Genomic DNA, 20,486 nt, shown 5'->3' with positions numbered 1-20,486 from the left:
CTGGTTATAATGGAAACATGATTGCTTTTCTGTATCAGTGAGACTTACCAGTTCTTTCAGGAGCTTTAGCTGGAGCGTTTTCATCTCTGCATGTGGCACGGCTTCCAAGGAGAGCATTGGCCAGACGAAGCATGGAGACTGGCTGCAACACAGAAAGGCACAACCATTCAGAATTTGTCATCATTTTAATGTGGACTACACTGTGAGCAGTGGAGGGTGGAGAAATCCAGAATGGTTGTGTGTGATTGTCCTGAAGCTGAGGTTGCAAATGAACGGAAGACAAATGATAAACACACTCCACTTTTTTCAACATCAGGATTTCTGCAGCCAGTGTGACAAAACTGTTACAAAGTTACAACAAACAAAACAGAATCAAAACCACAATCAATGACGGGCCCTCACATCTGTGCTACTGTTGAGACATGTTGCAGCTGCGGCATATATCAATCCATACATGTAGATCAAACCAGGTCCTCACAACAGGTACATGGATCATTTCCACTATAGCATATAGGGGTGGGAGAAAATAATTGAAAATCGATATATCAGGATTTTTTGTTTGACAATATCAAAATCAGGACTCTTTGTAAAAAAATCTTTTTTTTTTAATTCAGATTTTTCTTTTAAGTCTTTATTTATAAACTGGATTGGAAAAAGGTTACCACTTTTCTCCAGCAGAGGGTGACATATTTATGGGAAAATATGGCTCCTGAAGTAGTCTGTTGACATTCTCATCATCATAATTTAACTTTTTTCTCATGGTCTGGTGTTAAAGAAGCAAACTAAGAATCACAAAAATTGTAAAAATATCAAAGAATCCGTCTTTAAATCGAATCGGCACCCCAAAAATCGTAATGAATCAAATCGTCCCAGTCCTAATGTGCAGTACTACTTTTGACCAGTAGGTATGGCTGTGATTTTGATACAGTTTTCATACTCATGATGAGGAAAGGGTCCAACTGCAAGCATACTTTGGTGATTTTTTTTCTCCTGTCGCCAAAAAAAGAATCTTCAACTTAGGCTGTTGTGTCTGGCCACGCCCACTGAGTTACAAAAAATCTCTTTAATCTTTTATTCCTCAGTGTGTCAAGGAAACTTATTTCAATGTTGAAAATGATAATAAAAAACTCTGTACTCTAACCCTAACTCTGTTAATCGTCAAAATCTGACATTCAACTCAAACTTCTGACATTTCTTTTGAGGAATTCACTTCATAGGATTGTGGCACTTTCCAGGCTTGTGGGTCAAAATAGCAGGAGGGGTTGCATTTTTTTTAAGCTAGGGGGCGCTATGAAGCATGTATCAGCATGAAAACACTGGATTTGTAAAATTTTTGCCATGACTGAATTTTGTGGTAAGATTTGTACACAATTTGAAGCACCAACATGCTTTGGGTTACAGAGGAGGAAGAAAGAAAGAACAGGGCTCAGGCCTAAAAATGTCTTAATCACCTCTGGAGCAGTGATTTTTAAATGTGTTGCAACATCCTAAAGTATCACAAGATTAATGTTTCTGCTTAGTGAAGTGATGACAGAAGTTAAAAACAAGACCACGTATCTGCTTGGGAAGATTGAACATTGTTAAACACATTCATCTTTGAACCTGACCTGTCTAAAACAAATCTCTCTGGGAGGCCAGTTGCAAGAAAATCCAAGTAAGACAATCTAATTTCTTGTAGTTTACGAGATGTTGGACACCTCCTTGTGCCGGGAATAGTAACCTGATCCATCTCATCTGCTTTTTTTAATCTGCTCTTCCTTTCCTCTTCACTGAAGGGTGGATCTCGTCCTCTCTACTTCAACTGCTGCCAGCTGATTACTCCCGCCTACTCCAGAGATGAGCGCCAAGTCCGCCATCAACAAGGAGGTCTTCATACCCCACGATGAGAAGATGCTCGCCGCTGTGCAGGTGAAGCGAAGAACCAAGAAGAAGATCCCCTTCCTCGCCACTGGTGGTCAGGGCGACTACACGACATTCATCTGCCTCTCAGGTCAGAGGATGAATCTCTTTCTTTCTCCCCCCTCCCTGTCTGTCTCTTTCTCTCATGTTTCTATTGTGCCGTTTGGACCAAGAGTCACATAACTGCACGTCTCCTTCAATTCCCCCACTAATCTTCACCCTGATGAGCCTGTTTACGTTTCCTCTGCCAACCGGACGACGCGCTAATCAATTTACGGCTGGGCTGAGGGTCAGCCCTTTTTAAACAGATTAGATTTACACTGAAAGTGAATAATTGTTTTAGCAGAAACAGGTTTAGATCCTTTCCTGTGTGAACATCTGATGAGATATTGCTTGTTAATTAAATTAGCCAAGCATATTATTCATGAGGAGAGTATCTGGAGCTGATTAATTTCAGTGCCAGCAGGACTGCTTATGAAGATCTATGACATTTTTTAATCCTTCTTTTTAATGTGTGTTAAACTGTGCGTTAGCTGCAGGAGATCACATCACTAAAAGTTTGAATTTACCTCATGTTGACTTAAGTTTTATCAGCGCAGTCTGTGTGTGCTTGATTCAGTCAAGGTTACCTTCCAGTTGTCCGCTCTCGCTGTGAGCTCCTGTGTTTTCATGCAGGAGCACTGATCGATAAAAGGCGACGGACTCTCACACATCCCACAAATTAACAGGAGACTTCTCATAATGGACACTGACACTGTTTTTCTGAAGGGTTTCTGTTGAGTCATCTCTCCTTTGATGTGGAAATAAATGTTGGTTAGTCTCATCACGTCCCCCGCCTTCACCTCTGTCCTGCGTTTGAGCTTTCAGCTCTGCTACCCTGAAAAATATTGAAGTCACAGAGAAACCTGTGCTCCTCAGTCTGCAGGGAAGTTTATGAATTATCTATGAAACTCCCTTGAAATGTTTTAATAATGATTACAACAGAATACAAGGCGTTGCGTGGATAGATTTGAGAATGGTTCAGAATGGAAATCTGACATTTCGGTTCTAGAATTAGTTATAAAAGTTTGAGATGCAGCAGAAAAGTTTTGCCCTTCTTTTACAAGTATTTTGACTTTTTGTGGTTAAGTTGTTTTCTATACTTGATTTTTCCCTGTGCATGACCCGGTGGAGGAAAATGTCTTCAGAGCTCAAACCAACAGGACAGAAGTGAAATTGAGTTTTATTCATAGTTAAATAAAACACCAACGCTGTAAATTCACCCTCCTGTTGGGACTTAATTCTAATTATGGAATTGATTGGTAGTTTATCACGTTGATAGAAACATAATCCTGTGTTGGGTTGTGCTCAGTGATCCAGGTAGGACCGCTCACTGTTGAACCTGTGGTGATTCTGAGCAGCATGATTTCTGATGTGTGTGTGTGTGTGTGTTTCTGAGTAACCGGGACAGAGAAATGAAACGTCTCAGGCAGGGTTAGCTTTAAATCTGACGTGATGCGTTGAAGGGTAGCCAATTTAAACTGCCTTACAGCTGCTATCAGTGGAGGATTTATGCCCCTGATCTCTGCATCATCCAGTCCAAACATGCTCTTCTCTTCCTATAAGCTCTGTTCACATGGCATAAAAGTATTTCTAATATTGCACTGTTTCATTGTTGAATCTTACATTGTTTACTTTTTTAACCAAGTTGATTAGATTGATCTTTTTGAGTTATTGACCCTGAATCTATGTGGGACTCTGTACTTTTTAAAGGAAGATACAGTTGTCTATGATTGGTTGATCAGGGAAGGCGTTTTAATATTTATCAGGAAAGTGGTCTGTGATTTATGCTTTGCGATCATGTGCATATCATGTGGACGTGACGTCTCACGGTGAGCCAATCAGAAGATGAATATCAAAGAGCTTCTGTAGCCACAGGAGCTTGTGTCTGAATTGTGCATCATGGCTGCTGCTAACGACCAAGCGGAGCTTGAAGAGCCTCCCCCCTCGCTGTATGATGGCAAGTTTTTGGTTTAATAAACATGCTAAACAAGCAAATGGTTTTGCGTTGTTCCATACTGTACCAAAAATGTACCGAACCATGACCCTAAAACCAAGGTACATACCGAACCGTGATTTTTGTGTACTGTTACACCCCTAGTTTTTACACAATATCTGTTATTATAAGTACATTTTTCTTATTTAAAAACATGTAACAAAGAATTGCTGTGATTTATGGGTCTGGAATGGATTACTGGCATTCAATTCATTTCAATGGTGAAAATCGATTTGACACATGAGTAATTTGAGTTGCAAGCTTCGTCACAGAACAATGTAAACTCGTAAGTTAGGTCACCACTGTTTACTTTGTAGCTTATCAAGCTTTTATTTTTTTAGGATAGTGTTGTCTCAAATGAAACACTGCTGCTTCGCACTTATCAGAAATGCTGATCACAGTTCATTCACAGGTGTTCATCAATTACAACTGTTATCCATTTGATCTGTGCCTGCCCCTTCAATTATGTGACAATGGTAATAACCGCTGAGCGCTAGAGGTGTTCAGCGTTCAACACTGATCCTTCTGACCAATTTGAGTGCAGCATTTGAGAAATCAAAGTGCATTATGTTTTTCCATACTGTCGGTGTGAACGCACTTATGCTCTCAAAAAGATAAGTACAAGTACAGAAGTACGTGATTTTAAAGGCAGCTTAATGTCACAGTGACATTAAGTAAAATAGGACATTTTGATGCACAACTTAAACAAAACAAGCTGTCCTCTCTTTCCTCCATGACTACAGTTGTCTGATATCCTCCGGCATAGTTACCCCATTTAGTGTTTCCAGCTCTGTACTGAGCCGTTGTTTTACAGAGCACGTGGGAGCAATGTAGAGAAAGCAAGCTCTGTTTTTCACTTCACTTAGTCATGTGGCATTTCTTAAAACCATCCAGGCTTTGTTTAGAGTTTTGTTCTTGTGTGTGTGTGTGTTTGCACTGTATAGTTAAACCATGTGTGTGAAACTAGCTAGAGACAGAGACAGAGAGCTGGTGTGTGTGAGACTTGGAGTGTTTAGCATGTGTAATATGTGAGAGCAGTGTGTGTATGTAAGAGCGGGGGGAGGGGGAGTCACTGGCAGCCTCACGGCTACAGTAGCAGAAAGTTGAGGCTTGAGGGCTGTACAGTGGCAGAGTTATGTAATCTGTGGTATGTCACAGTTACTGAATAAGCAGCGGTACTCTAGTGACGTACAGCCGTGGGCACTTTAGTCTCAAGATGAGCAAGGGGCGCGAGAAGAAACACCAGGATCTGCTTAGACTCTGTAAAGAGATCTGACTTTTACCTGAAGTTTCACCTGACAGTTTCAAAACTCTCATCTGTTAAGAATGAATTGATGTGTATTATGCAACTGACCTTGAATCCACAGCAGTTAGTTTGAGATTTCTCTTCAGTGTGGGTGAGACTCAGTTTTTGAATTGAACACATGGCTTTTTGTCTCTGGTGGAGAGCTACGTTTATTGGACAGCTGCCATCTCTGGAGTGCCTCTTGTTTCTGAATTACATGTGGCTTCAGGAAAACAAGATTGCTTTGGCTCATGTCGCTAATCATCATTTAGCTCCGGGGTGAAATCTTCAGAATCAGCTGTACATCTGAAGAGCTGGAAATCATTTTGATACTCTTTGGAAATAAACAGATTTGCGTCCTTAAAAGCCTCACATAAGTATTAGATTTGACTCACAAAAGGCAAGCAGATGGTTCAGGTTACTGAGCTTCAGGTAGTGTTTGGTTTTGAGTGGTTTTGTTTTTGTGGTTTCTTCATCTGAATTTCAGCAAAACTATGATTGACAGTGATGAGAACAAAATCTGAACCATTAAGAAACGAACAAGATTGTGCTCAACCAGTTTGAACACAGCCTAAAGAAATTCAGTCTCTTAGTGTTTTTTATTTGTGCTCCTAAGTATGTTTTGCCTTCACCTAACCTCTCTGACCAGACCATGTTCCCAGCCCGTGCTGTGATTCCCGAGCCGTCTTTGATCTTAAACACAAACATGTCAATGCGCACAGAAACATACGATAAAGCTTTCACAATAGCATCAGGGGTCTTGATGACATAGGAGTGTGCTGGAGTGAAGCCAGGGGTTCAACATGGGCTGTGTTGGATGTTGGGCTTTCTCTTTGATCACGGGGTTTCACGCGGTGCCTTTATGGCTGGACCTCAGGGCTGCAAACACTGGACCGCCCACAGAATGTTTGGCAGGAAAGATGTGAGGCCAGTTCAGCGTGTTATGACACTGTGAAGGTTCTCTGCTGCAGCGTATTAGTCTACAGGAGATCGTTTGGCTTTTTTTGATTTGAGAGAAAAACAACTTTTTCCATCTTTCAATTTCTACTTGAAGCGGTACATCGGCTCCTGTTTCATCTGATCAGTCAATAACACAAGCTTCAGCAATTTTACAAATAAGTGGTTTGTGTTCGTGCTCTTCTTCATCTATGTTTTCATATGTTAAGGGAAATATGGTTATTCATACACTTCAGAGAAGGGCTGACATACCTGGCCTGCTGGCGCGAATGCCTTATTGACAGTAGGGGTGGGAGACATTTTTTTTTTCAAATTCAAATTCTTCCTTTCAATCTTTGTTTATAAACTGGATTAGAAAAAAGTTATCACTTTTCTCCAGCAGAAAATCATCATTTGACTTTTTCACATGGGCTGGTGTTCAAAAGGCAAACCAAGAACCGCAAAAATCATAAATATCGAAGAATCACAATTTCAAATCAAATCACCACCCCAAGAATTGTAATAGAATTGAATTGCAAGAATAGCATATCACCCCAGCCCTAAATGACAGACTTCGGACCAGCTGACCAGAGATCATGTTCCCAGGAGATCAAGCCACATACTTTCACTTTATTTTCCTGGAATGTGGAAGATTTGGCAGTGAGTCTTGTATTCTCGCTCATAACAGCATAACCACATCAATGATTCCCAAGTGTCTTTGGGTGTGCATGTGTCATAGCTGGGCCTGGGAGATGAAACGATTAAGATATATATCATGAAATAACTTTTCCTTGATAGACATATGAGACATGGTTGATTAAATTTGGATGGAATTCATTCCTCTGCTAATCTTAGTTTTAACAACTGAGGTTGGCTGGAATATGACGCAGATAAAATGTTGGTCCTTTGCTAAATTTGCCAGTCAACGCTATCATATATGGACAAGTGAGAATTAAGTAGTTTTGCTTGGGAGGAACAACTTGTTACTCTCTTATAAGGTGTAGAGAAATCAGGAGATCTACTTTCAGCCTAAGGTGTAACTGACCTGTTGCAGTATGTATCATGGCTGAGCTGGCATAATCAAAACACAGGGCTAACAGGTTACCAATTACACCTGCTATGTCTGCATGACATCAGCAAAGGAAAGTGTAATGCAGTACAGGGTTGGGCCATGATTACCTCCACCAAGGAGGTTATGTTTTTGGGATAGTTTGTCTGTTTGTCTGGGAACAACATAACTCAAAAAGTATCAAGCAGACCTTGATGAAATTTTCAGGAAATGTTCAAAATGGGATAAGGAAGAAGTGATTAAATTTTGGAGGTGATCCTGATTGTCGTCTGGATCGAGGACTTTTTTGAAGGATTCTCTATCATTGTGAGATAGGGCTGTTTTCACCATTTGTGTGTATAACTCCACGGTTAATCATGGGATTGCTTTGCAAAACAATACAAGACAAGGTCACCATGATTTCTGACAGATGTAAAAGTACGATCCAGATCCTGGAAATATTCAGGATACAAAGATCTGGAACCTGAAATATGTACTGGGTCATCACAATTTTCAACACTGTCAGGAAACGAATTATTGTACAAACCTGCAACTAACACCAGATTGTCTGCTGTCTGTCTGCTGGGAGTCACAATCACAATATGCTTGGAGATCTGCGCACTCTCAGTGCTTTTCTAGTTTCTATTATTGTTCAAAGTAATCTCACTCGAACATTCTTGCCAAATTGTACGGCACTTGTGTGAACTACTATTGTTTAGGAATCACTGAATAGATGCCAGTTTGAGTATTGAAAAGTTTTTGAGTTTGAAATGCCCATCTCTATTACTGCAGTGACTCTGAGCATTCACCCCTCCGTCAGTCACAATGAGGTATTTAACGCTTGACCACTATTTCCTGAACCAAGTATAATGTTCTTGGACTGCTGGTTTCAATCATTGAGTCAGTGATCTTGAAAAGCTGCTGTGGCCCAGTGGCAAATCTCGCTTCATGTCAGCCCTGCTGAAGAGGACTGGAGTGCACAAATGAAGGGGAGAAACCTGTTTGTGTTTCATAGAGAATTCACTCTTTCAAATGAGAGATCAACACTGTGGAGATTATCAACATCAGCCTCTGATGGAGAGTGATAGCAGACGTAGAAGCCATGTGCTTGTTGTGTTAACCAGATGTGGGACGTGTGTGTGTGGGTAGCCATGTTTATTAGGGGGTATTTGTTTTACTGTATTTATGCAGGCATGTTGTTCTGTGGGTTGGCTCACATGAATAATGTGTGTGTTACTGTGTCTCATGTATGAATGACTGAAAATAACACACTGGTGTGTAGGTTTGTATTCATCTCTGTGATTTGTTTACCTTTGTGTTTAAATTTCAAATACAATCAATTAGAAATTGCACAACAAATAGAAAGGATGTGATACACAAAGATTACTGACTGGTATACCTCTGATTGGAGAAAGTGGGTATATTCAATCAATCAATCAATCAAACTTTGTTTATAAAGCACTTTTCATGCACAACACTGGCAATATAAAGTGCTTGACAAAAGAAAACAACAAAAAAGTTATAATAACGATAATAATTACAAGTGACCTGATTGGCCTCTGATAAACACACATATCAGTGTACAATGCTACACCTCCAACCCACCAACTCCACCCCTAGTGCACAACATGTACACAATTAATTAAAATCAGTGTAGATGACCTGAGAAACTGTGGAAACGCTATCTGGAGACCTTAAAGTGATACTCCGGGATGGAACAAGTTGGGTCCTATCACAAGGTTTAGGGCAGAAATTACCCCTACAGCAGTGTTTTTGTGCAGCAGAAGCCCAGAGCGCTCGCACCAAACACCCCCTTCCCTGCTCCTCTGCCGGTTTCCTCTGCACTCAGACAGGGCCATTTTTTACTTGACCAAAAACACAAATAAACGGACTTTCACCGAAAAAATCTGATATCGGTCTGCATTCACGCTTTGTTTAGAGAATTTTCAGCGCGTTACTTTCACACAAAAACACCGCTAAATAAGGCTCTAGTTCTCATCGTGTCTCGTCCTGGCAGACTACCTGCGTTTGTTTGTATCTGGCACGCCACACGCGCGGACTGATGCACTGAGCGGAGGTAGCGCCGTTTTATGCCTCGATGAGAACTAGAGCCTTATTTAGCTGTGATTTATGGGAAAGTAACGCACTGAAAATTCTCTAAATAAAGTGTGAATGCAGGCCGATATCAGATTTTTTTCAGTGGGAGTCTGTTTATTTGTGTTTTTGGTCAAGTAAAAAATGGCCCCGTCTGAGTGCAGAGGAAACCGGCAGAGGAGCAGGAAGGGGGTGTTTGGTGTGAGCGCTCTGGGCTTCTGCTGCACAAAAACACTGCTGTAGGGGTAATTTCTGCCCTAAACCTTGTGATAGGACCCAACTTGCTCCATCCCGGAGTATCACTTTTAATGAGGAATACTTAGTGAAAAGTAAAATGATAAACTCACAATAATAAAATAACTAAAACTAAATTAAAAGAAACAAATATGATAATAAAATAGTAAAAGACTTAACAAGGAAAAGAGAAAATAATGCAAAACTAAAACTTAAAAATACAGACTTAAAAAGCTGAGAGAAGCAGTGCAGTAAATAAGAAAATAAATAATTAAGTTAAAACAGATAAATGATAAATATGATATGAAAAAATAATATGTACCTTTAAGGAGAAGAAGATCCAAACTTATTTAGATAAATAGATAAATAAGTAAAAGTAAAACTGTGAAAAGGAAGACTTAGAAGGTAAGTTTTAAGTTTGCTTTTAAATTATTTAAAAATATTTTCCCACTGCACCCCTGTGTTAACACACCCCTTATCCCCCCCAAAAAAACAAAACAAAAACAAAACAAAAAAACAATACCAGAGCTCACCATCCTCCTCATCATCCACCTTTTCTCCAAGGCCATGTGAACAATACTGTGTTTACTTTCCACTGCATGTGTGTTGAACTTTCACTTCCACTCCTATTCATCATTAGCAAACTTGTGGCCATTGATTTCACAGTAAGATGGATGGGGAAGCAGATCCTGTGACTCACCGGTACATTAAGCTGCTCAAGCCAATCACAAAGTCAGATCAGTGGCGACCTTGGCTACTCAGCTCAAAAACATCATTCAGACTTTCTTTTTTTCATGTCGATGCATATTAGGTGGTGGATGAGTCCGCCAAGGTTAGCCCGCAGATCCGTGGATACATATTTGAAAAAAATTTGAAAGTGTTTCTTTTGAGGGCAGAGTACAGTCTGTATAAAATCCAAGGTTAGAAAGAACATAAATGTTTCACAATCAAAAAAACTGCTCAAAACTTTGGAGAAGAGAACTAGAAGAATTGCTACACCAGCGCTTCACATCAACATCCTAAATGTTTAACTTTGAAGGCTGCATCTCTGCCGCCCTGCCGGTCAGTAAAGTCGACCCCACTGTGAAAAAATAGCTTTTGCTCCTTGATGCTAACCTTTCAGGGAGTCTGGACAAATGTTTGCTAATGAGGTTTAGGCAGGGGTGGGTGGTCTGTGTTGTGTAGTGGAGAATGTTGCCTTCTGTGGGCTTCTGACACTCCGCTGCAGAGACTGATGCTGGCCTCCTGGTATTTACTGAGAGCAGAGAGCCCACTCACACAGGATCAGATACATCAGCTTGACACTAATACCACATTCCTTGTTAAGGTATGTGAGTGTGTGTGTGTGTGTGTGTGTGTGTGTGTGTGTATGTGTGTGTGTTTACCATTCATAACAAAAATCTCTTTGTGTGAGTGAGTCAAAGCAGTCTTTATCTAGACTAATTTGTTTCGTGCAGAAGCTCAGCTCATTTGTGCCAGACCACTCTCTGAAGTCAGGACTGTCTTCACTCCTCACACTTGCCCTCTCTTATCATGTCAGCCTCCCCCTCCCCCTATAAACCCCTGATCTCTTCTTGATGATGCTCCTTTCTGTCCTGGGAGAGAGGCTTCAGTGCTTCACTGACCTGAGCTTAGCCCAGGAGGGCAGAGTTAAGGCAGGAGGTAACAGGAGAAAGAAACGGAGGCCAGATGGCATGGTAGTCCTGTGAAGGTTTTTGATTAGTATGCAGGACACAGCATCAACTCACACTGAGGGAAAAAAATTACATATTGCAACTCTTCCAAACCTGTCCAGTTAAAAGTACACACTTTTCTTGCTTGTGGTGCAAGAGAGAGGACTCTTGAAATTCATCACCATCATTCTGACTTAATACTTGCCTTATTGACCTGTGGAAAACTTAAAATAGTAACAGAAGACAAAAGGAAATAGAGCGCTGATTGGATATTCAGTTCATTCAAGCAGAGAACAGATTTCCAGTCATTACACAAACAGGACCATCAGTCGTGACACACTGTTACAGAGCGACCCATTTGGCTTTAGTATTTGGTTCATACACAACTGCCAAAAATTGCAGCGTGACTAATTTTACCATGAAAACCAGGCAGGTGTAAAAGGTCATATGTTCAGGAAACCACTGTTCAACAAATTCAGCAAATTTCCCGCACATACTCCACATAAACAGTTATAAACATGATAAATGTTGTGTCTCCTAAATCTAAATTTGCTGTTTTAGCTTGGCATCGACGTACTTCTCCAAAGGATTCAATTGATGCGCAAAAATGTATTCACTTAGGACAGGGGTCTGCAACCTTTACTTTCAAAAGAGCCGTTTTGCCTCAGCTCCCCTGGATGAAAGTCATTCGGGAGCCGCAAAATCTACTTTATCTTCAAGTTAAGACAAAAAAAGTGTATAATCAGGTGAATTATTACAACAAGAAGTTTTAGTGTTTATAAATCTGTACATGTGATTTTGTAGATTTTTTGTTTTAATTAATTAATTTAAATAATTTATTTTTTAATAAATTTGTAAATTTAAGAAAAAAAAGGAATTTGTAGTGTCATAGATTTGATACATTTTGCAAAATTTGGAAATTGAAAAAAAGATAAAACATTTGCAAAATAAGGAAATTAATGTAAAAAAACGTGCAAAATTTCAAAGAAACTGTTGAAATGTCATAAATTTGCAAAAACCCCTAAATAATGCAATTTCAAAATATTGCTTAATTTCCAAACATTGTAAAAACTTTCTAAAATTGCAAAAAAATAAGGAATTTATATTAAAAAATCAAAAATTTGCAAAATCTTTAAAAAATTTGGATTTCTTTTTCTTAATTTGCAAAAATGTCAAAAAAGTAACCCCCCCCCAAATTAAAAAAACTACAAAAACAAATCACAAAAAAATAAAGCTTTGTTATAAGAGGTGATGCATTTTTAGTCCAAATTTTATATTATGATTTTACTTAGTGTCTGTGTTGTTATCATTAAAATATTAAAAACCCTTTATTTTATTAATATTTTTAAAGCTACAAGGAGCCACTGCAAAGGAGTCAAAGAGCTGCATGAGGCTCCAGAGCCACAGGTTGCAGAACCCTGACTTAGGATAAGCACAATGCCCGCCATCTCTAAAACAGCCGGACAGATTAACCCTGCCTGCCCTCTCCCTGCTAGCGCCTGTAATGTAGGGGTCTTTTTTTCCCTAAAGTTACTTTTTTTGGCATTTCTGTTCTTTTATTGGACCAGACAATTGAAAAAGGACACAAGCAATGAGCAAATGGGCGGCTATGAGATAATGCTGGACTATTGGACTAAAGCCTCTGTACCAAATGTATAACCTGTGGCAAAACCCCAGTTTTTTAAAGTCCCACTTGAGACTTGCTGCAGAAACACCTTGAACCACAGACACACCAAGCCAAACATGACGACTTTTACAGCCTGGTTCAAAATATGGTTTGGGTTTAAATAGCTCATTCCTCTGTCAGAGCACACTGTACTGCAGGTGAACATTTTCATAACTTGTTATTTTTGAGGTTGTAAAATTTACGAGTTTTGCCCATACAAGGATGTGGCTGATTTGACCAACTGATGGGCACCCTGAGGCACACTTCTTTATCTCACCCAAACCTCAATGATGCTAGGTTGAGACGAGCATTTCTTGTTTCTTTCTTGACGATGGGCTTTAAAACTTTGTATTGGAAACACTTCATACAGATATCATTCAGTCTAAATTTCACATATGTATTATATTTAACTATTTTAGAATGAAAACTGATGAGAGGAGTTGTAAGTGATGCCAACTGTCTTTGAAGATGTTGAGTTACTGAGTAACCCTGTGTGTATAACTCTGACATCTCTTTCTTGCCCTCCTGAAAAAAACAGTAGGGAAGAAACACACGCAGCAGGTGTGGGATAGATGAAAGGCTCAGGTGCTCTGCAGGTGGACTGCGCTATGTGTGAGCTGTTGTGCATAAAAAACCCTTCACAGAGACGACTGCATGGTTCACCAGCCTGATGGAATTGAGTGTTTCCCAGAGTGTGTGTGTGTGTGTGTTGTGTGTCTGTATGTTGGGGGAGCAGTACATGCCCCAGTGATTCTGACAGCTCTCTTCACATTGCCTTGCTGCACCAAAGCCAAACTGTCTCTCTTCGCCCTTCTTTACCCCCCTCAGATGCCAAACTCAGTCATCCTGCTTCTTATTCAAACAGCACGTTGTTTTCTGCAGAACAAACCTTCAATTACACTTCATGATCTCCTCACATGAGCACCACAGTTCCAGGAGTGGGCTTGTCTGTGTCTTGTTTGCCTGCAGAAACAGTAGGGTGTCTTATTTTCTCGCAGGAATCTGATGATTGGTGTGGTGGGGGCGGTGCTTGGTTGGTGGTTTGGAAGACTCCCCTTGGCTCTCTCTATATTTACTTGTTGGTTGCTTTTGGGACTTTGTTAGGAACAGGAGGGTTCCTGCTTTCTCTGGAGAAACCCAGGAGACGGGAGATGGAAATAAAAGAGATGGAACAAGAGGCGGGGGGATTCTTTTATTGCAGGTTGCATTCCTGGAGAGTTAAGTTGCTTCGGGGAGTTATTTGTGGATGAATCCTGTAGCTTTCTCTTTTTTACTGTCTCTGTTTTGAAGCCCTGGATTTCCTGTACCTGTATTTCTTTCAATTTAGATAGTCTGGAGGGAAATTGGTCTAGTATACAGAGTGTGTATGTACTGGATTATTTCAGTGATACAGTATATTTAAAAGATGAAATGCGGGTTTATTGTAACCCTCCCATTGACCTCCAAGTGCAGAAAAACCGTTAATCTGATGTAAACATGGGAACATCAGCATTTTCATTACACCTCGGGGCACAAACCCAGCAAGTCAACAACAGAGCCGGGTGCGGTTCCTCTTAACCTGAGCACTTCTTGACTCCTCTCTCTTGTTTTGCCAAGGTTTGGACTGAAGAGGTTTTGTTTTTCTATCCTGGGTTGTCCATTGTTTTTCTGAATGTTGTGGAAGTGTTGATGGCACACAAACTGCAGCGAAAGGCCCAGGGAGATGAGGTGATGCCACTTAGGGATCACTGAGGAGGTAATTATTCAAAGAACGGACCACACCACACATGTTTTTGATATTTTGTACTCTTACCACATGTATTGGCTCACTAATAGAGTAAAGACCGTGTCAACACAATTCCCTGTGTACCTGGGAAATCTCATCCTTGTGATGTTCTCAGCTTTTGTTCTGCACAAACAAGATTTATGCTCCAGATACAAGACTGCATATTGGGGGAAAATAACAAAACTTTGGTATTTTTTTCTTTGTACATTAAATATTGAGGTCTGAAAAACATGTATGATAAACACACACTTTGGAGTATGTTAAACAAATAATAACCAATAATTACAGCATTTGTTGTTTTGACTATATTTTGGAATAAATATGTGTTTAATTTGGTCACCATACAGAAAACACTAAAAAAAAAACAGTTGGTGGTATGTTTGTTTGATAGCCTGAAGCTACACCTTTAACTGGCACTTGGACTACGAGGACAACAGGTAAACACTCACTCAAAGCTTGTTTGTGTTGTGTTAAGTGTTTGCTTTAATCATCCTTTAGACTTCTCTAAAAGCAGAAGTGTTGGGCAGGTAAGCTTCGCATAGACCCTACAGCACAGCAGTCCATTACCTCTTGGCTCCTACCCTCATCTAAATATAAATATAAACAAATTAAAGACGGGGTGTTGTGCTTTCTGATATTCTAACATGGATAAAATAATTGTGCTGAATGTTCATAATCAGCCTGTGAACTTACAAAATGCCACATATACATATGTTGTAGGAATCCCTGAATCTGATCATAAACTTCTCAAAATAGTTTGGGATCTTATCGAGACTTGCTGGACTGATGAGGTCATCACATAAGGATCTCCTAACTGGTACAGGACACATTAGTGGGCCTCAAACACCAAGCTCATAACCCATAATTCTGCCCCTGACAGGCCTCGAGAGGACCTGCCAATCAGAGGGGAGGGGGTTTGTGGATGAGGGCGCCTTAAAGAGACAGAGGCTGAAATAGGAGTTCTCTAAACACTGGTGTGAGCAAAAAAGGGGATGCTTCAGAGCTGTGAATCATGTAAAACTACTACAGAAGTACCAGAGGGACAGTATAAAGCCTATAAAGAAAGTGCAATACCCCCTCTTTAAAGGAAAAAGGGAAGCAGAAGATGAAAGAAGAGAGTGAAAAAAGAGCAAAGAGCCTTGGCCTCATAAAAGCCAGCCATCCATATAATTGGCTGATGCTCTGACCATGTCTAACCGAGAGACCTCACAACTAAACATTAATAACAAACTGTCTGCACATAACCAAATCGACTTTCTAACACATTTCATTTTGCTGTGTTGGAACTGTCAATCAGGATATTTAAAGTACAAATTTCTCCATGAAGATTTTTGATCTGTTTTTGGATTGCAGACATAAATCATACTTCAGGAGATATTGAGACATTTAATATTTGATCAACACTACTAGAGTAAGTCATAACATCCTTACCAGTTCGTTGCTGTTTTGCAGGTTCAAGCATTACCTGATTAAACATCCGGGAATCAGACCATTAACAACAAACAGTAAAACTCTGTTAATATCTAGCTACACACCTACTGGCAGTCCTTCACATAGAACACTGTTCCACTTTTGGTGTTTTCAAGCAGCAAATCGCAAAATGTTTCTCGTATTGGTGCAGAAGGAAGACATTTAGTCTCATATGAGCCACAGCACTCCCTGATGTCAACTTGTAACTTGTTAATGGCCTTTCTAGCATCTAGTGCTATGTGACTACCTGATTGTTCATTTGTTTTTTTAGGGGAAATAGTGGGAAGATTATATTTCATTATTAGAGAAGAGAGTCTTTTTCGATGTTTTTTTGTGACAGAGTTTTGGGCAGTCATGGATCAAGCAGTGGCTTCAAAGTTTTAATGTTGACTGTTGAAAGTGGATTGATATTTTTGACCTGAGCTAAGCATTTCATCCAGCTCTGTACTTGAGAAAAAAATCAGCATACAGGGACTTTGCAAAGGGTCCGCTGGCTGGAAAACTGACACTGCACAATCATCCTGGCTTCAAGCCTCAAATTCAATTTATCACCGGTTTTGGCTGACAGAACCTACATCTGCAAAGAGGATCCAGTTGTATGGAAACATATGGCTCAGATGCTGCCAGATGGCATGTTTTCACTCTCTGGGTACAGAGTTGTTTTTTTTATAACTTCACAGATTGTAAGGTAAAAAAAAAAAATGCAGACATCACTTTTTGTCTTTTTGTTCTCAGCAAGAACGCATACTTCAATAACTAGCTGTCAAAAGAAGCGTTTCAGCTTTATTTTAGTTTTCCATCTTTGGCAGTTGGATGAAAAAAAAGAGATTTATTGCTATGAATAGATGTGACAGGTTTGGCTTTGGCTGCATCTCATTTTTTTTTTTGAATCACAGGTGCATCCAGTACGTTCACTGTTCACTGAAGGGTCCCTCTGAGACTCTGCTCATCACAAAAAACTGTTTTCAGAGTATCTGACATACACCAAACTTTCTTCCAGGTTTACACTTATTACCTGCTTCGACAGGGACAGGAGGGTCTTTTTGATTTCACTACTTTGAGATTTATATTTGATAAAAATTGAGTTAAAGCCTTGATATACAGTTATAGCACAGTAAAATTCTATTATCTATAATGTATTTCTCTATCCTAGAGGATTCATCTCCAGAGTAAGGTTTCGTTGAGATTTAAACACATTTTCTCCAAACCTTCGAGAGGTTTATGCCTGTTCTTCTGCCTTGATTTACAATTCCTTTGCTGGCTAGAAAGGTGTCTAATACCTCAAGTGCTGCATAAATGAAATATCTGCCTGGGCCAAAAGAGCTGATCAATTTATGCATCTCCTTTTATTTTTTATTTTTTTTTAAATGTAATTTATTGTCTTTTCAAAAACACAACACAACACAATCCAGCACAGCACAGCCCACATCTTAATACAAACGATTACAGAGTCCAAATTAGTGCACTTCCAGTGTGATATGTCCAAGTCATATGTGACATTGACTTTCTATAAAGTATTCCCTTTAAACAGAAAATGTGAGCCTCCTGTACAAAGTATCTCAGCAATATTCTGAGGCAAGAAATCCAGTAAGGGTTGCCATATTTTATAGAAGATACCAGAGTTACCCTTAGCAAGGGCACTAAGACGTTCCATCGGGAAAACTTTAAAAGTCTCTTTGTACCATTGTGTGACAGATGGAGGCTGTACTTGAATCCACTGAAGTAGTATGCACCTTCTTGCCAGATGAAGAAGTTTGCCCAATAACTCCATCTGACCAGGCAACACAATCGGTTCCCATGAGTGGCCGAGCAAAAACAGCATGGGGTCGACAGGAATTGGTCTATGAAAAATAGAACGGAGCTCTGTAGCAACATTTTTCCAAAATCTTAATATAAGTGGGCATTGCCAGACACAGTGGTAGTATGTACCTACACTGTTTTTACATTTTACACAGAAAGGTGAGATTTGAGGTGAAATCTTATGCATGAAATGAGGAGTACGTTGGAGTCTATATAAAATACGATATTGGTTTTCTCTCAGTCTATTACAAGTAAAGATTTTTTTAGCAGACATGAACATGTTCGACCAAATTTCATCACTAAGCTCAGTCCCCATATCTATCTCCCAACATGACCTGGCTGTGTGAGCCAATTGAGGAATAGTTTCTATTAGTTTTGTGTAGCAAAGAGAAATAAATTTCTTTTGAAAACTGGTGTTCTCGTTAAATTTGAGAAGAAAATTTTCTATTGAGTTGAGAATTGGTTGGTCACATGGAAAAGAGAGAGAGGACCGAACATAATGTCTTACCTGGAGAAAACCAAAAAAGTCTTTTTGTGGGATTCCAAACCTATTCTGAATTTGTTCAAAAGACAAGAAAACATCTTTCTCAAAAAAGTTACATATTAGTTTTAAACCTTTGTTATGCCAGTTTTTAAATATACCATACCCTGTGCCTGGGGGAAACAATACATTATTAATAAGAGGTTGCAATGCACTTGAGAAGTTTTTCCGCCCAAGATAACTCCTAATACTATGCCAAACTCTAAGTGTTACAAACAAAATGTCATTGTTTTTTACCTCCACCGGGAGCTTATTCATATCCAAAGATAGTAGACTCAGTAGTGACAAAGACTCACAGCACCAGTTATCCATATGTGGATCAGGTTGGTGTAGAATCGAATGTAACCACCCTGATATAATACGCATATGACAGGCCCAGTAGTAATATTGTAAATTGGGTAAAGCCTGACCCCCTTTGTCATATGGAAGCTGCAGAACCTTCATCTTAAGCCTAGATTTCTTTCCATGCCATATGAATTTTGACAAACTTTTCTCAATCTCATTAAAAGTGGTTTTGCTTATTTTAAGAGGTAGCATTTGCATAGGATAGAGAATCCTAGGGAGGATGTTCATTTTTATCAAGCTTATCCTACCTAATAATGAAAGTGGAAGGTCAAACCACCTATTTAAATCACTCTTTATCGAGTGTAAAATTGTCTTGAAATTTAATTTGTACAAATCTGAAGTCAACGCCGAGATTTTTATACCTAGGTATGTAAAACCTCCAATTGACCATTTGAAGGGGAACTTGTCTGGAGGATCCCAACCATCCCTTTGAATACCTAGCGGAAGGGCTTCTGATTTATCATGGTTAATTTTATACCCCGAAATCTGACCGAATTGATTAATAATGGAAAGCAAAATTGGTATCGATGTTTCTGGTTTTGTTATAAACAATATTACATCGTCGGCATAAAGAGATATTTTGTATTCAGTGTTCCCAAGTTTAATTCCAAAAATTTCAGGGTGTGTTCTTATAGCCTCCGCCAGCGGCTCCAAAGCCAAAGCAAATAAAAGAGGGGAAAGGGGACAGCCCTGACGGGTTCCTCTACCTAAGGAAAAGCAATCAGATAGTGAACCATTCACCAAGATCCTTGCTGTGGGAGCATTATACAGTAATTTTACCCATCCCACAAATACAGGGCCAAGACTAAATTTGTTTAGAACGTTAAAAAGGTACGCCCACTCCACTCGATCAAACGCTTTTTCAGCGTCAAGTGAAATTGCAAGTGCCCTGTAATTCTTGTTTTGTGAAAACTGAAGAATATTTAAGAGCCGTCTTACATTTGAGTGGGAGTACCTATTTCTAACAAAACCTGTCTGGTCAGGCTTTACCAGTATTGGCAACACCTCTTCCAATCTCCTAGCCAGAATTTTTGCCAAAATTTTACAGTCTACACCAAGCAAACTAATTGGTCTATAAGATGTGCACAATTCTGAAGGTTTATCCTTTTTTAAAATTAAAGAAATATGCGCTATATTCAAAGTTGGAGGTAGAGTTCCACGCAATAATGATTCTTTATATAAATTCAGCAATGGACCAACAATTTTCTTGGACATTTTTTTATAAAAATTAGGCCCAAACCCATCAGGGCCTGGGGCCTTTCCAGCTTTTAAGGACTGTATGGCCTCTAAAACCTCTTGAGTTGTTATTGGTTTATCCAAATTTGAGCTTTGTTGTTCAGACAACCCTGGGAGATTAATCATGTTGAAAAAAGTTTCACTGGGAATTGAAGTATCACCACATTCTGAAGAGTAGAGTTCCTGATAGAACTCTTTCATTATCTTACAAATCATTTTAGATTCAAAATGTAAGTCACCTTTTTTGTCTTTTAGAGAGGATATTGCATAAGATCCGCTTTTTCCCTGTGCAAGTCGGGCAAGGAGCCTCCCAGGTTTATTTCCAGATTCAAACAATCTGTGTTTTGCATAAAATATTGCCGTTTCTGCTTTTTGAGTAAGCAACTGGTCTAAAGCAGATCTGGCTGCATCTAACTGTTTAAGCACCAAAGGGGATGAAAACTGTTTAAAGTCCCTCTC

General features: G+C 39.5%; 1 protein-coding gene across 1 annotated transcript in view; it reads left to right on the top strand.

Annotated features, from left to right (window-relative positions):
- The window catches only part of stxbp6 (syntaxin binding protein 6 (amisyn)), an 84,852-nt gene that overhangs the window by 11,627 nt on the left and 52,739 nt on the right, over positions 1-20,486 (top strand). Inside the window, exon 2 of the mRNA XM_074692307.1 lies at positions 1,776-1,990. Coding sequence (XP_074548408.1) covers positions 1,837-1,990 — 154 coding nt within the window. The 5' untranslated portion in view covers positions 1,776-1,836. The remainder of the gene's footprint in view (positions 1-1,775; positions 1,991-20,486) is intronic.

The sequence above is a fragment of the Halichoeres trimaculatus genome, unplaced genomic scaffold, assembly GCF_033239565.1.
Source record: "Halichoeres trimaculatus isolate MK-OKI-2021-1 unplaced genomic scaffold, fHalTri1.1 fHalTri1_scaffold_17, whole genome shotgun sequence".
In the NCBI taxonomy this organism is placed as follows: domain Eukaryota; kingdom Metazoa; phylum Chordata; class Actinopteri; order Labriformes; family Labridae; genus Halichoeres; species Halichoeres trimaculatus.
This window is presented reverse-complemented; position numbering and strand designations above follow the sequence as displayed.